We start from the raw sequence: 14,717 nt of genomic DNA on the forward strand, positions 1-14,717 counted from the left end.
GCAGGTCTCGTAGCTGGTAGATGTATGCTGATTGCTTTGCAGTAGGGGCTGCTGCACTATAGTAGGCAGGTCAAAGCAAAGGTGGTATATTGTGTCTTTTGTGTGATAGACCACATATACATTTGTGTGATCTATAACTGGGCATACATCCTATAAGTGGATTCTTTTGCTGTTTCTTTACATCAAACACCCTGAGGAACATTCCAACAGTCATTTCAGGTCCTCTGGTTTGCTTACTAGAGAGCTAGAAGTGCTTTGCTGCTTATTCTTTACAGACTACACGGAAGGCAGGGCTGATGGACAGCAGTATCCTTCAGCTATAAGATCATCTAGTTTGAGATGAAGACTTATTTTTGTTGTTAAAATTTAAAAATGTTATTTTACTTAGAACCAGATTTTTAATGCCTATTCTGACAGACAGGGCCACTAACAGCAGGATGGTGGCTATAGAAAAGAAGAAATTGCTTTAGTTGTAGGCTGTTCTGAAAGCCTGACATGCTTTGGAAAGAGCTTAGTAGTGTGCTTAGTGCAGTGGTCAGGGCCAAGAAGTGATTAAAGTCAGCTGCATTGCAGTGTCTATCAATCAATGCTCCATGCTGGTCTTCTTTTCATAGTCAGAGTAAACCAAATTTCTGGGTTTTGTGTGCACCCAGTACCACTTTGTGGCCTGTAGCTGAAGCCAGAAACCAGCCCTTAGCGTAGCTTCCACATCCTCCTGTCTGTTGTGCAGCTGGATACAGGGTCAGTTCCTGAAGGCACGCACATGCAGACACGTAGGTCAGTGCGGCATTTACAGCAACATTCAGTAGGAACACATTGTACTAGATGCTTTGCAGTCCTGCACAGGTTAGCATCAGCTGCTGGATAATAGTGTGAGAACTCTAAAGGGCTCCCTAAAGGAGTGAATTACATTGAAGGTGGCAACGAGGGAAGTATAGGGATGATGATTGTAGGATCTGGCGCCTGTGATAGTGAGATACTGGGTGCTGTAGCTGAGACTGGTGCTGCCTGAGCTATGCCCCTGCCAGAGAGCTGCTTGTGAAGCGTCGTGTTGCTCTTCAGGCTAAGCTAGATAGAACTATGCATCGGTAGGAACAGGAAGGTCCCTTTGTGGAACTAGTGAAGCAGAATGCAAAGATGAAAGCAAAAAGAACGATGGTCAGCTGAAGGCTACATAGGTGTTCTTATTCCTGAGGTCTACCACAGGGCCTTTATTCTTCAGGCTGAGGTAGTGTAAGCAGCGAAAGACACTTCCACTGAACTGCAGTACCATTCTGTTTATGGTAGCCAGCAGATCACCCAGACTGCTCGATGCAGATGGCTTCTATGAGACTTACATAGGATCTGTTTAAAGTGAATTCCCCACCTAGTGTGTGCAGTTCACCACGTCTAATTTGGATCTTGATGAGCTGCTGCTTTCAGATCTTTAATGCACAATGTGCTTTCTGTTTAACTAAGAAACACCTTTGAACCCAGAAAAAGCCAGGCCTCAAATGCCACAGAAAATTCTTTTGGAGTGACAGTTTTGGAGCTGTATGTTGCATCACATGAATGCAGGGACTGTAAATGATGCCACAGTGTCAAAGGTATGCATCGCTGCCTGTAGTATCTCCTTTGTGCCTGTCAGGCCGGCTTTAATTATTGTGCTTAATTCTGACACCTTTACGTAAAAGTGTCATACTGTGCCAGTGAGAAGGTCATGTTTGCCCAGTATGTGTAGCAGGTAATTACATACAGCCACAGAAGGCAGCAAGCATTAAATGTTTTTGCCTGCAGCCAGAATTGTTTGATTTTTTTTCCTTGGAGATGCTCAGTTTGATTTCTTCTATGCTACAGACTTTACTAAGGAGTCCAGATCAGGTCAGTTACAGACAGTAACAGTAACAGTCAGTTACAGTACTTCTCAGCTCTTCTTTGCACGTTTTTGCACTGTACGTTTTATTTCAGGCTTAGTATTTACCATAGGTTTTAAGTAAAGCACGACTCTCTCTCCTAGTTGAATCAGAACTTAATGAGCTGGATTTCCAGTGACCATTCCCAAGAGGTAGTTTGCTTGCAGTCACTCTGCTTGGCAGGTGTTTTTGCACTGAGTTCGCTACTGTCGATGCAGGCTGGTCCAGTGTTTATTTTACTAGGCTAAATGTTGGTTTAAAGTTCAGTAGCCCAGCTAGGATAACCATGGGATATAAATAATTTTAAGCCAGCAACAGCTGACCTGGAAAAAAAAAATAAAAATCAGTGCTGTTCATTCCTCCCCTGGTCTCCTCTTTTTATTGATCACTGGTTTTGTTGCAGCATTGTTTCAGCTTAGAGAGTCTGGATGCTCATCCTGAGATGTTAACAGATTGCTCCAGAGGGTGGCATTGCAGTGGTAGTTTCTGATTTACACATCATTATGGAAGCTACAGGGTGTGCTGGATACTTGCTCGTAACTGCAATGTTTCTCCTTGCTTCTGAGAACACAAATTTATCCTCTAGGGCAGTAGTTCACACCCCTCACCCCCCTTTCCACAGCCTGTATTTTATGCCCTGTCTTTTTTCCTCATCTGATAATTTCTTCACTCTTTGGGGTGCAGCAACAGTCTAGAGGCACAAGGGAAATACAAAGTGACTTGGAGAATAGGTCCAGGGAAAGGGTATTTTTACCACCAAGCCACTAGGAATGTGGCTGTAGGGAACCTGCCTAGGAAAAAAAAAAAGTCTTTGCTGAGAGGAGTCTGGGAGCAGGGCAGGGCAGAGAAGCGAGAGCCAGAGCTGCTGAGCCCTGCAGACCCTTCTGCCACCTCTCACGCAGAGGCACCTGCAGTAGGAGCACTGGCTTTCCAGCAGCTTTCTACCTGGGGTGCACCTCGGCCTACCTCCCACCATACAGTTTGACAAGAACTTCACTGTTGGTGGTGGTGTGGTTGCATTACGTGTTCTGGAGAGGCAGGAAGGAAGAGGGGCTGGGCTGGCTACTAGCACTTAGGATTGAAGTGATCACAGTAATCAGAAATCAAGGTAATTGGAAGAGGGCTGAAGCTCATTAGAGGATTGGGCAGAAGCTTTTGTCAAGTAGTGCGATCAAACTAAGGGAGGAAATACCATCGTCACCCCTATGATGAGGCAAGTGTGGCCCCAACAAGGTGTTGCCAGTCCCACAGTGCTCCTGTATGCTTGCACCCATCCACAGATGCTGCACTAACTGACACAAACAACTTAATGTTTTTTCCTTAGGGTTAAAAAAACCCAAACCCTAAACTCAAAACAACTTGACTCTCATTTTGGAAGCAAGTGATACAAATAAACACTAAAGGTCAGGGGGTACCTAAGGATTCTGCAAGGAAGGAGACACCTTTAACATGATGATGACTTGACCTGCTTCACAGCAGATGCTTTAGTGCCGTGAATCCTGCTGTGACAGCTTGAGGAAAGCAGAGAATAGCAGTCCTTGAAGGCTATGCTACCAAGCATCATTAGCAAGAAAAGCCCTATTTAAGAAGCTGTCCAGGTGCCTGCATCTCAGGCACCAAAAGGGAGAAAATTTTTTGAGAAAAACTATTATTAAATTCCTTAAAACTCCATCTTCCAGTAGCCTCACAGATCCTGTGCTCCTCTGCTTAACAAGGGCCAAGACAGTTAATTAACCAGAGCTGCAGACAGAAGCATAGACATGTTTCTCTATAGCATAAGCAGCTTAGGGCAGATTAGTTTCATGCCTGTGTCAGGCATCTGTAGCAGGACATCTTGAGAAAGAAAAGAACACCCTCCCTTATATTTCACCATAAGACAGGACCATTAACAGGACAATGCTCTGCTGTTGTATGGTCCAGGACTTTTCTAAGGTCCTAGTAGGCAGAGCAATTTGTCATTAGCCAGAAAATAGCTCAGTAAAAGACTCAAAAGAGCAAGTTCTTTCCTTTCATGCCACCCTCACTGTCTTAGCATGTGGGTTACTCTTCCAGTGTTTGTCTCCACCTTACAGGGGTGACACAATTTATTTGAGAACATAATTCCGCGTCCCTGTCCCCGCTGGAACATTGGCGTTTCACTGTCAGAGCAGATCAAGATGACACATCAGCTCAGGACACATCATGGATTGTCTAGGGAGGAGTGTCTGCAGATCCATATGCTGCAACTCCACATACTGGAACTAAGTCTGCAGACTGGACAGAGAAGCCTGGCCGCTACCATGGCAGCCATTAACAGACAATGTTCCTGTGATGCTTTACATCCAAGTCCATCACTATGCAAGGAAACAGTTTGATCTGATCTGCTTAGCAACTGTTTAATTTTCCAGTGCTTTATGGACAACCACCAACATAACACTTGATCTGATCATTTAAAGGAGTTCCTAAACTGTGTTTTATTTGTCCAATGAGCTTCATAAACTATGAACATCTGCAAACTGTATGCCCATGCTCAGTATAACACCCCTGTTCCGCTGAAATCTCACTTTAGTTCTCTTGTGTGCAGTTTGAAAGGGAAAAAAAATTTTTTTAAAAAAATCAAGATTTAGAAAACAAAACCCTCTTACCTTTCAATTAGCTCAGCTAAATGACAAAGCAGATTTAGGCAGGAATGTATAATGATATCCCATTAACCACATTTAACTTCCACTCCTGTTCTCTGCACTTAAAGGTACTAGAAAAAGATACTAGTTGTCTTTACAATTTCTTTCTTCTCTCTGATGTCTAAACAGCATGTTAAACTGTAAAAAGATGCTCTGTATTAGCTGGGCTATATGTTTACCTTGCTGTCTTTATATCCAATAGAGGAACAATTATGTAGCAGCATATAACCCCTACAATTTGATCTGCATTTATAAAGCAAACTCCCCACAATTCAAGCCATGACCCAAAATACATTCATGGTGTCACATCATCAGACCACAGTCAACCTGTGTTACAACAACCCAGCCAAAAGAGCTTTCCAGTGGCCTGGTTACAGCTGTAAATAAGCCCACTTGCTTTCTTTTCTTTTTTTCTAAATTTTCCTTTTTCTTTTAGGCAAGTTCTCAGTGACCACCTTATACTAAAAAAAGCAAATTTTTTTTTTTTTAAACCACTGTCAACTTAAATTTGCCATGGAGAGACCATATCAATTGTTGCTAAGCTCAGCGCCAAAAAAAACCAAATCTGCCACGCAATGAATGACTCTACGAGAAGGTCTCAAAGACAGAGTTCTTTGCAACTCTCTGTTTATTAAAAATATATGTCTCCTTGGAAGAAACACTGGTAACCAACTAGTGTTGTCATGATCGATTCGATACTGTCAGCTATGCCATGGAGTACATCATCTTTTTCTCCATGTGACTTGACGAGAGGGAGACAGGCTATTAGGAAAAAAAAAAAAAAAGACAAAAAAAAAAAAGACAGGAACAGTGTGAATAGCATCTTAAGGACTTTTGTTTCACTTACTCCGCTTCTCCAGGGGCAGATGTTTATAGCAGCTGGAGCAGGGGCAGGGGGATAGATGCCAAACAGGAATCCATTGCCAAAGTTCACTCCTTTACGGTCAGTCCCACTGACAGCAGAATCCTTCCTGCCCTCCATTGGGCTAGTGGCCGCATCTCTTCCGCTGTACAGCTTTCTGTCCCAGGAAGCTGCCCAGTCCCTGCAGGGCTCCTTGTGATGCAGGACGAGTAGACAGCTTCTCACCAGACAGTACATGGACAGTCTTAACAGCAGTTCTCATTCACACTGAAAACCATGGCCTGTGTGCACCATGCACCGACTGACACGCTGATAACTGTTTACCTTCAGGAAAGGGGACCATCACCCCATGCGCTCACTGATCCCTATAAAATAGGGGAAGGGAGAATGGGCCAAGACTTACCTGCTCATGCTCGTATGGTGATGTCCTTTGTTCTGGTGCTTGACACTGTGTCTGAGAAACAGCACTTGCCAGTTCTTTGCATGGTGGGAGCGTTCATTCTACCTGTACTATGAGTACCCAGCAACACAGCTCCTTCTCAAAGGCTGTGCGAGTTTCCCCCCAGCTTCCCACGAGGCTCTGTTCCCACAATGGAGCCCCATTCAAGTGTGGAAGCCAGAGTGTCCTCACAGACAGACATTTCTCAGCTTAGGGCCAACTGTATCAGCACCAGCAGTCACCTCACTTGAAAAAGCCCAGTGCACAGTAGATGGGTGCACCTCTGCATACCCCTGTGCCACAGACCTGCGAGCACAGGGCACCCAATTTGATTTTCTAAGGTGACCTTGAGGGAGGGAGCAGAGCCCGGTTGCAGAAAGAGCATTTATGCAGAGATGTCAGAGACAGACCAGGCAAGCTGGCCACGCATTAACCTCTCAAGACCCAGCTCCAGAGCAGCAGGCGAGGTCCCTGCTGTGCTGGAAGGATGGCCCTTCCACTGGGAAGGCCACCACCACCACCACCTGCACATAGCAGAGCCGGGAACTTGGCATGCAGCCAAGGGAAGAGAAGGAGGAAGTTTCTCACTTCTGTTACTGCTTGGGAAAAGTGTGACCGTCCATCCAAGGCACAGATAGGGGCTTTTCCTGCCAGTGACTAATGCAGAAGGGAATGCCAGCCTGCTGCCGCAAGCTAGAATGGGTCATTTCACCTCTGCCCACAGGTACAGGGCCAGCCCAATGTCCCAGGTTTTCCACAGCAACACAGGACAGCAAGTACATTTGTTCCATGTGGCCAGTAGAGTATTTCCTAACTAAACACTACAGATCTAGATTCTATTTACAATAGAGCCAGTTTAAAAAATAAGTTAAAAAACTGGATTTTATACCCATTCGGTTCATTATTAACAAGAAAAAAATGGAATAATGGAGGGGAAAAAAGTCAGCACAGCAACACAATATGGTTTTGGTTTAAAATCAGCTTAAAAAAAAAAAAAAACCCCAAACAGAACCAGAAGGAAACCTCTCATGCAAACACATAAGGTGATGTGTAAAACAATGTGCAATTTAATATGTAGTATCATCCATTCTCGTGCTCTGCAGCCTCCTGCTCAGCCTCACTCAGATCAGCTGCTGCTCCTTGCTGTGTTACTCTGGAGCTCTGGTCCCTTCTGCACAGGCAGCACACCAGTCTCTGCTCTGCCTCATAGACCCGGGGTGGCTGGCAGGAGGCTGCCCTGACAGGAGACGCTTCTGAAGCACCTAGTACCGTTTTGAGCTCTTCCTGCCCAAGTGGACTCCCTATGCCCAGTGGTTGGGACAGAGAAACTGAAAGATGATTGCAATAATACAATACCTTTTAAGAGAGGTCCCTCAGGTTTCCTAGTCCACATACATACATATATATATAATATATATATAATATCTCTCTATATATTATATATAAATTACATATACAGATAAATAAAATGCTTTCTGATGCCTTTCTGTCACACTGTTCAGAGCTGCTAGACAGTCACACTTGGAAAAATGTCCCTGGAGCTCTGACACTAGCTCATGTGCTCTGAGTCCATTGTTTCACTTGTTTCTTACGTTAGTCCTTATCCGCCTCCTCCCATCTTGATTCCTGGTTATAGTTAATAATAATAATAATAATAATAATAAAAAACGACCTTGAATGGGTTCTCATCTGTCTCTAACGGAGCAGTGGGAAGGTCCATGCAGGAACGGTGGGAACAGTCATGTGATGAATGAGATGAGTTCATTCCAACCAAAGAAACAGGACTAGAAAACTCAATTTTGTGACGATCTAAAAAAAGGGGGCAGGAATAGTTTTCATATCTCCCCCCTCAGGGCAGAGGGCTTGGGTGGGGTGGGACTTTGGAGATCTTCTGCTCACAGGGAAGAAGGTGGGGAACATCTTCAGAGTTTCTCTGGGGATGGGACCCAGATGTAGTGCCCAGACTGGTCCTCAATGATCTGTTTGATTTTGCTGTAAATCTCTTCAAGGGAGTCTCCTTGTACAATGGCTGGAAGAAGAGAGAACAAGCAAGACCTTGAGCATCAGGCAGCACTGTGCCTTCCCCACCAGGAGCTATGGGAAAGGCCTTCACTCTGCACCAAAGAGGCCGGTGTGGCATGGCCAACAACTAATGAGCAAGACAACCCATGCCAAAGGAGCTGTAACAGGCGCACGATGACACAGAGGGTTAACCCAGCATGTCCAAGGGGATTAGCGAGAGCCGATCCCATGCTGGCAGAGCTCCTTGGGTGTGTGAAGCGCCAGCAGGGTTCTCCACAATGGGCTGCTAATCAGCTTTGCAAACTGTGTCATGCCACCACATCGAGGCTGTAGGCAGCTGGCCCTGGCTCTGCAGCTACTTCACCACGGTGAATGGGAGGGCCTCACGCGGATTAGCCGGTGTGTGCTGAGCGTGTGCCCCGAGGTGCCGGATTTGTCTATCCCCTCTGCTGAGGGCTCCTCAGGTTTGTTGCCTCCTCTGCTGCGGGGTGCGAATTGCAGCACTGCCAGGCTAGAAAAGGCCAGCATATGGCTCTTGCTCCCAGTAGTAACTCTTGCCCAAAGACCAGCGACAGTCTTGCTGCTTAAGACACAAGACAAAGCACTTTGCTGTGCGCTTCCTACATCAGAGCAGGAAGGTGCAAGTCGAGGGACAAAGCTTTCTGCTAATTCAGCCTGCCTCTGTAGCTCAGCCAGGACATCCTCCAGTATCTCTGTTCCCTTATTATAAGTTCCTTGCACAGAACGTGCTACAGTGACCTTCCCCCTGCCCATCAACCGCTTCTTTCAACAACAGGTTTCAGCCAAGAGCGTTCCTTCCCCAGGCCCACTTCGAACTCACTGTCCAAGCACACGATGGCATGCTGAGGGTCTGGCAAAACAGGCACTTCCTTTGTGCTCTTCCTGGAAGAGCAACCCGCAGCTCTGGAACTGCTGCCTGGGACAGGAGGTCTGGGGAAAGCTTTTGCCCTGTTTGAACCCATACATTTGCTCGTCTGAGATCCATTCTTGGAAAATGTTCTGCTTGGGATTTTTTTTCTGGTAGCTGGTAGGGTTTGGCAGGATAATCACTCCTCAACTTTAGAAGAAACAGCTACTGCACTGGAGGAAAGATGGAAGACCAGTTTCTCTGCCTCTTTGCCTGCCCATGATTTTCCAGAATTAATCATGTTACAAACATTAGTTCCTTAATGCAGAAGGATGCTGTGTCATGAACAGCTCACCTCTGCAGGCACAAAGTGCCAGACAGCCCCTGACTGGCTCTTCAGCAAAGACTACTTAGGAAGCCAGCCAAGCTTCCAGCCTTTTATTGGGAGGTGTTTTGTAATAACTCAGGACAGCCTCCACCACTTAGGTCACTAATTTTTTGTCTTTCCTCTTCAAAATGACTCTTTTCTCTTTCTGAAAACACTCTCCTTTCCCCTGTGCAGGGAGTTTTATTTCCTGTCACGCTGCAGCACCCTGAATCTATGCTGTACTTCCCCTGACTGGAAATTTTTTCTTTTTTTTTTTAATTGTTATTAAATTTGGCGATAAGCTTTCACAAACTTGGAAAATCCGGCCTGACAACTTGTCTCCTTCTCTAGAGCTGGTTTACTCTTATCCACTGATCGTAGAGCAGTCCCTCTGCAGAGCCCTGCTGGCAAAGTGCCATTTCTTTTTTGCTTTGATGAAGCTGGACATTTTCCCATGACCCTGCAGTAAGACAGTGCTGACAGAGAGGTCACAGCTGCCGGCTGGAAAAGTAAAATAAATCAGATACAAGCCTGCTCAGGACACTCACCTGTAAAATACTCTCCAAACTCTTGCTCGAGTTTCATGGCTTTGTCAAAGACCTTGTTGGCCTGTTCGTATGTCTGTCTCCGGTTCATCTCCCTGCCATGTACAAAAATTAGAAATTTAGCTCTTCTTCTTTGCAATGAACAGAAGCAAAAATAGCCCATGGAGCCGGGGTGCCTGGGAAGCCCCTGCATGCTCAAAGGCAGGACCTGTCCCCACATGCTCTTTGCTGCCTTGGCACTTCATCTCAACTTCCAACAGTCCTTCCCATCACCACCACCCTCTCTATTTCACCATAGGGCAGAAGTGGAATCAAATCCAGATGGTCCTCAAAATTTGCAAGACCACTGCAGAAGTCTCCCTGCTTTTCCAGAGCCTGTCACCACCCTCCTTGCCTAGGTTCCCTCATCTTCATACAACACCCAAATAAGCAATTTGACCCCTTCTGGCTTGAGAAGACGTTTTCTCAGTCCCCTCGATGCCAGTAGAGTCTCTTCTGATCTCACTACCGCTCAGAAGAGTTGCAAGCTCAGCTCTTACACCCTTTCCAGCCTGCACTCCCTAGGGCCAGGAGCAGCAGGACAAGCAGAAGGTCCCCCTTAGGCACACAGAGAACATCTCTTCTGCTCCTCAGGGCTGTCCTGGCTCAGCCACCATCCAGCTGAGATCCACCACTACAGTAGCTCTCCTGGCTGGACTCGGGGCCCAAATGAGCAAGTTACATCAGACACATTTAGGAGCATTTTTAGATTTCCCATGGATAATCCTCTTTGGGGAGAGCAAAGGGCTTTAAGCTGGAGCAATCCATGGAGCCTGGATGCACCACGGCATTAGATATGAAGGGACACCACAGAGACAGCAATGAGTCCAGCACCTCTTAACAAGGTACAAGCTCAGCACCAGCAGCAACCTCCACTGCTTTCTAAAAAGCAGAGGCAGCAGACATACAAACCCTCAGCATGTCAGAGCTGCTTGCCCTGGAGAGGCACAGAACATGGCGTTGCACTTACATGAGAGCTTCAATGGATTTTGGTTTGATGAAAATGGCAATGGGATAAAGTTGTGCTTGTTGCAACCTCTTGATAGCATTGCCAGACACATCCAGGATGCAATGTTTGCCCTGGAAAGGAGAAGATTGCGGTCAGATCTACCCACACAGTCTACTCCATGCAGAAAACAGCTTGCTCATACAGATATGCTTACAAAAGAGAGGAGACACAGAGATAAAACATCAGGCCTGAGACACATGCCAACTCCCAGTGGCCTTATGTTCCCGCCTGCTCAGCGCAGGACAGTAGCAATGCAAAGGGACCGAATCTTTCTCTGAACATGTGAAACAATTTACAAGGCATCAGCACACTCTGGTACTCCCGCAGAAGAAATGCCACTGCTTTGAGAAAGGCAGCTAGGAACGTTTGCCCTGCGAGCTCCTGAGCATAAGGCTGGTGCTGCCCAGTGCCAGGCTTTTGGGTGGAGTTTGGATGACAGGTACAATACTGAGGTGGAGTAACACAGCCGAGAAAAGCAGCCACGTGCCTTGGCAGGACTCTGGAGGGAGGAGAGTCTCACGCCAGGCTTGCTTAATGTGGTTACAGCCCTTTATTAACAACGTGGGGAGAGGAGGGGAACTGCTAAATGCATCCAGGTTCAGGCTGGCTGCATCCCAGTCCCAGGAATGCCACTTGACACTCACCCTCTCCGCCACTGCCCGCACTGATTGAATGCTGGTCCCATAGAGATTGTCATTGAACTGCCCAGCCTCTATGAACTTGTTGTCCTGGATGTCTTTCTCCATCTGTTCGCGGGATACAACGAAGTGATAGTCTTGTCCATCCACCTCATTCTCACGCCGAGGCCTGGTAGTGTCTGGAGGAAAGTAGGCATCATGAGCGAACTTGGAGTGATGCATGCCAACCTCCTGGGAGAGGGAAAGCCCACCCGTGTTCCTGGCCCCCTTCCCACACCACAGGCTAGATCCTGCAAGCAGCAGAGCCACCATTCTCCCCTCCATCTAGCAAGGGAACCAAGTGCCAGCTGGAACTTACGGGGAACACAGGAACCAAACTTGTGTGGGAATTCAGAGATGAGGTCGTCATTAATTCGGTCCTTCGTTGGCCCCAGGATGATCACTGGCCTCGCATAGTGAACTGTGAACAAGAGTGACAACCTGAGGCCCCGTCTGCACTGTGGGCAGCTGACCTCGCCCCTTTTGGCATCAACCTGCCCTGTCCCTACTGGCAGCGGGTGCTCCTGCTCACATGGGCACCCACCCAAAGTTGCCTCCTCCTCCATGCCAGTTTATCTCCTCCTGGTCACAGTCAACATCTCCTTCCCATCTGACCCAAACCATCTGCAGCCCTGGGGAAGGTGCTGCAGGTCTCTGGGATCACAGATCAGCAAAGCTGCTCCCTCACTCAGAGCAGGACCCAGACAATCAGGACAACTGGGCAAGGATGCCACAGAGCTGAGTGAGTGATGGGAGACTAAGAGTCTGATCCAGCTTCTGGCAAGAAGAGACCACTGAGGCTGGAACTATTCAGCCTGTGAAAGTATCTGCAGAGATTGAGCACTGAGCAGGGTTAAATGCTGAGGGCTAGGGGGGTTGCTCTGCAGCAGGGACCCGGCCCAAAGAAGGGGAGGATAATCCTGTTCTCAGCTGGGGACTAAAGCCTAGCTCAGTTTTAGCTCTGGATCTCTCCCTTGGTCTTGCACACCAGGTCACAAGTCTTTTCTGTTGATTAAAAAAAGGTGATTACGGCCAGGCAAAGCCCTGTGATGCGGCATGAACACCTTGCTCAGCTGCTGCACGCAGCAGACAAGAAACTCCACTTGTGTTCACCTGGTGTCATCCTGGTACAGCAAGGGAGGGGAGGAGGTTGCACCGGTCACCCTGGCTGGGCTGGGGACACAGGTGCCCATGCTGGAGCAGGCACAGGGCAGCTCAGCACCGGGACTTACTTTCTTGCCGCGTCACTGGCTCGTACGACAGGATGGCGTCCTCTTGTCCTTCTGCAACAGAGCCAGGGAGAGGCAGGTGAGCACTCGCAGCAGCTTTCTGGCCCCTCTGCACCCAGGAGGAGCTGGCTCCTGCCCCTGCCAGCCTCCCGCAGCCCTGAGGACACCTCCACACTGCCCCCCTCATGCTGCCAGCTGATATGGAGCGTAACGGGCGTGCAGTTACCAGCCCTTGATCCACGTTAATTATTCATGTCCCAGCTCTGGGTCAAACCTCCTCCCTCCCTTCCCACCACTGAGGGCTTTGGGCCCATGGGACACGCTGTCCTCCCTGCAGGGTGGACGGTGGATGTGCCGCAGATATTTACAGGACCTGCCGGGGATAAAAGGAGCATTTGCTCTAGCTGGACCCCCATGCTCTTGTACAGGCTTGGGTTCCAGGAGTCACTTATGCTACAGACCCAACCTCTGGCCACTGTTTCCTGCAGCAGGCACTGAGGATGGGGGGACCACCACGGACTGGGAACCTACCACCCAGCCTTGGAGCAGAGACCTGCAGCCAGAAGAAAGCGGGAGAGCAGGCAGGCTTGCTCCTGCCCCCCAGCCCTGAGGCAGAAGCTGGCTGCAGCATCTTGGTGTCACCAGCAGGAAGGACCAGCCTCCAAACAGAGCCACCAGTGGGACAAGATGGAAGTGCTAAAATATGCACAGGGGGAGGAGGGCAGGCGAGATGCACACTTACTGGAACTGCTCTCGCTGTCACTGGTGTTTGATGTCACGCCCTCTGCAAAGCAACCAGAGAGACGCCATTCAGAAGGAGCACAGGCAGAAGGCACGGGGGCACCCTGGCTGTCATCCAGCACTACTGACCCAGGGCTGGGCAGCACCGGCCTCTGGAAAAACCTGTGACCCAGCACCTGCTGGGACAAGCCCGTGCTGCATGGGCAGGATGGCATCTCTCGCTCTTTGCTGGGAAATCAGGGACATGCAGGGGTACGCTTGACTGCTCTGGGAGAAGGCAGGGATGGCAGGAGGGGGCTGCCTGGCAGGTGTGGGTAGACATGTGCAGGTACTGGGCTTCCCAGGCCCAGGGAGGGAAGGTGGGGTGCACAGGGAGGGTGATGGTGGGGAGTATGGGTGCAGCATGCACACAGGGGGCGGGACAGGGCATGGCTTCACACCGGCATGGGGGTGGGGGAGCCTACCCCTGGGGACGGTGCTGGGACTCACAGAGACAAGACAGTGACAGGATGGGATAGAGTTTGGAGCTTTGCTTGCTCAGGCTGATCCCAGTGCCGTGACCACCCTACAGAGGCTTGCTGGCTGCTGCCTGACTGCCTGGGCTCTGCACCAGTCAGGTGGGTGCAGAGCTCGGCAGGGGACTCAGGCCCAGCTGGGAGGGCTAAGGGGCTCCTGCCATCATTATTTTGCAGCTCCTGGTATGTGGTGCCCCAGAGGAAGGTGGCAACACTTCAAAACACTGTCACCCGCCTCACTCAGAGTGGACCCATCGTGGTCATGGCCACATTCCACCCACACTGGCAGAGGCTCCGAGTGCCAAACCAGCAGCCAACCCACCTAGGAGCAAGAGGAAGAGGAGGATGAGGAGGTACAGCTCACCTCAGGTGTGCAGGCAGCCCTCAGCTGCATGTGCTTAAGGCATGACCAACATCACCAAGCAGACTCCCCTAGCCCCTTCCACGTGCAGCAGCAGCAGCACCTCCTCAAGCCCAGCAGCCTCCGCCAGCAGATGCAGCATTCCCCAGCAGAGGAGCAGCACCCCCAGTGCTCCTCCTTCCCCACACCCAAAGAAGTGCAGCTGCACTGGCTGGAGCCCAGCTGCTCCCCAGGCACCACCAGGCATGCCAACAACGGAAAGTGAACGATGCACATCAAAATTTGACTTACTCAGGTTCTTTGCTCCATAATAATCGTCACTTAACCCAGGGAAGTCCTGATTTCACAGACAGCAAGAAGGGGGAGAGGGGAAAAGAAGAGAACGTAGGAGAGGACAGTTAGAGGGATGGGAAGAGACAGAGCCAGATCAGCATTAGTGACAGGAGTGCAGAACGGCCCAGAGCTGCAACTGCAAGTGAGGTTAAAAGTTC

At 49.0% G+C, this 14,717-nt stretch overlaps 1 protein-coding gene across 9 annotated transcripts in view; it reads right to left on the reverse strand.

The window, feature by feature from the left end:
- Positions 1-7,775: 7,775 nt before the first annotated feature.
- The window catches only part of DLG3 (discs large MAGUK scaffold protein 3), a 78,221-nt gene continuing 71,279 nt past the window's right edge, over positions 7,776-14,717 (reverse strand). For 4 of the 9 annotated variants that reach the window (XM_086469917.1, XM_086469918.1, XM_086469916.1 and 1 more), the window contains 7 exons: positions 13,352-13,393; positions 12,613-12,663; positions 11,700-11,801; positions 11,348-11,520; positions 10,665-10,774; positions 9,659-9,750; positions 7,776-7,882 (listed from right to left, as the gene is read on the reverse strand). In XM_086469917.1, coding sequence (XP_086326043.1) covers positions 7,776-7,882; positions 9,659-9,750; positions 10,665-10,774; positions 11,348-11,520; positions 11,700-11,801; positions 12,613-12,663; positions 13,352-13,393 — 677 coding nt within the window. Of the gene's footprint in view, positions 7,883-9,658; positions 9,751-10,664; positions 10,775-11,347; positions 11,521-11,699; positions 11,802-12,612; positions 12,664-13,351; positions 13,394-14,517; positions 14,564-14,717 lie in introns of all 9 variants that reach the window. The other 5 variants (XM_086469924.1, XM_086469923.1, XM_086469922.1 and 2 more) reach the window with 2 other exon arrangements.

This window comes from Leptosomus discolor, chromosome 9, assembly GCF_034619465.1.
Source record: "Leptosomus discolor isolate bLepDis1 chromosome 9, bLepDis1.hap2, whole genome shotgun sequence".
Lineage (NCBI taxonomy): Eukaryota > Metazoa > Chordata > Aves > Leptosomiformes > Leptosomidae > Leptosomus > Leptosomus discolor.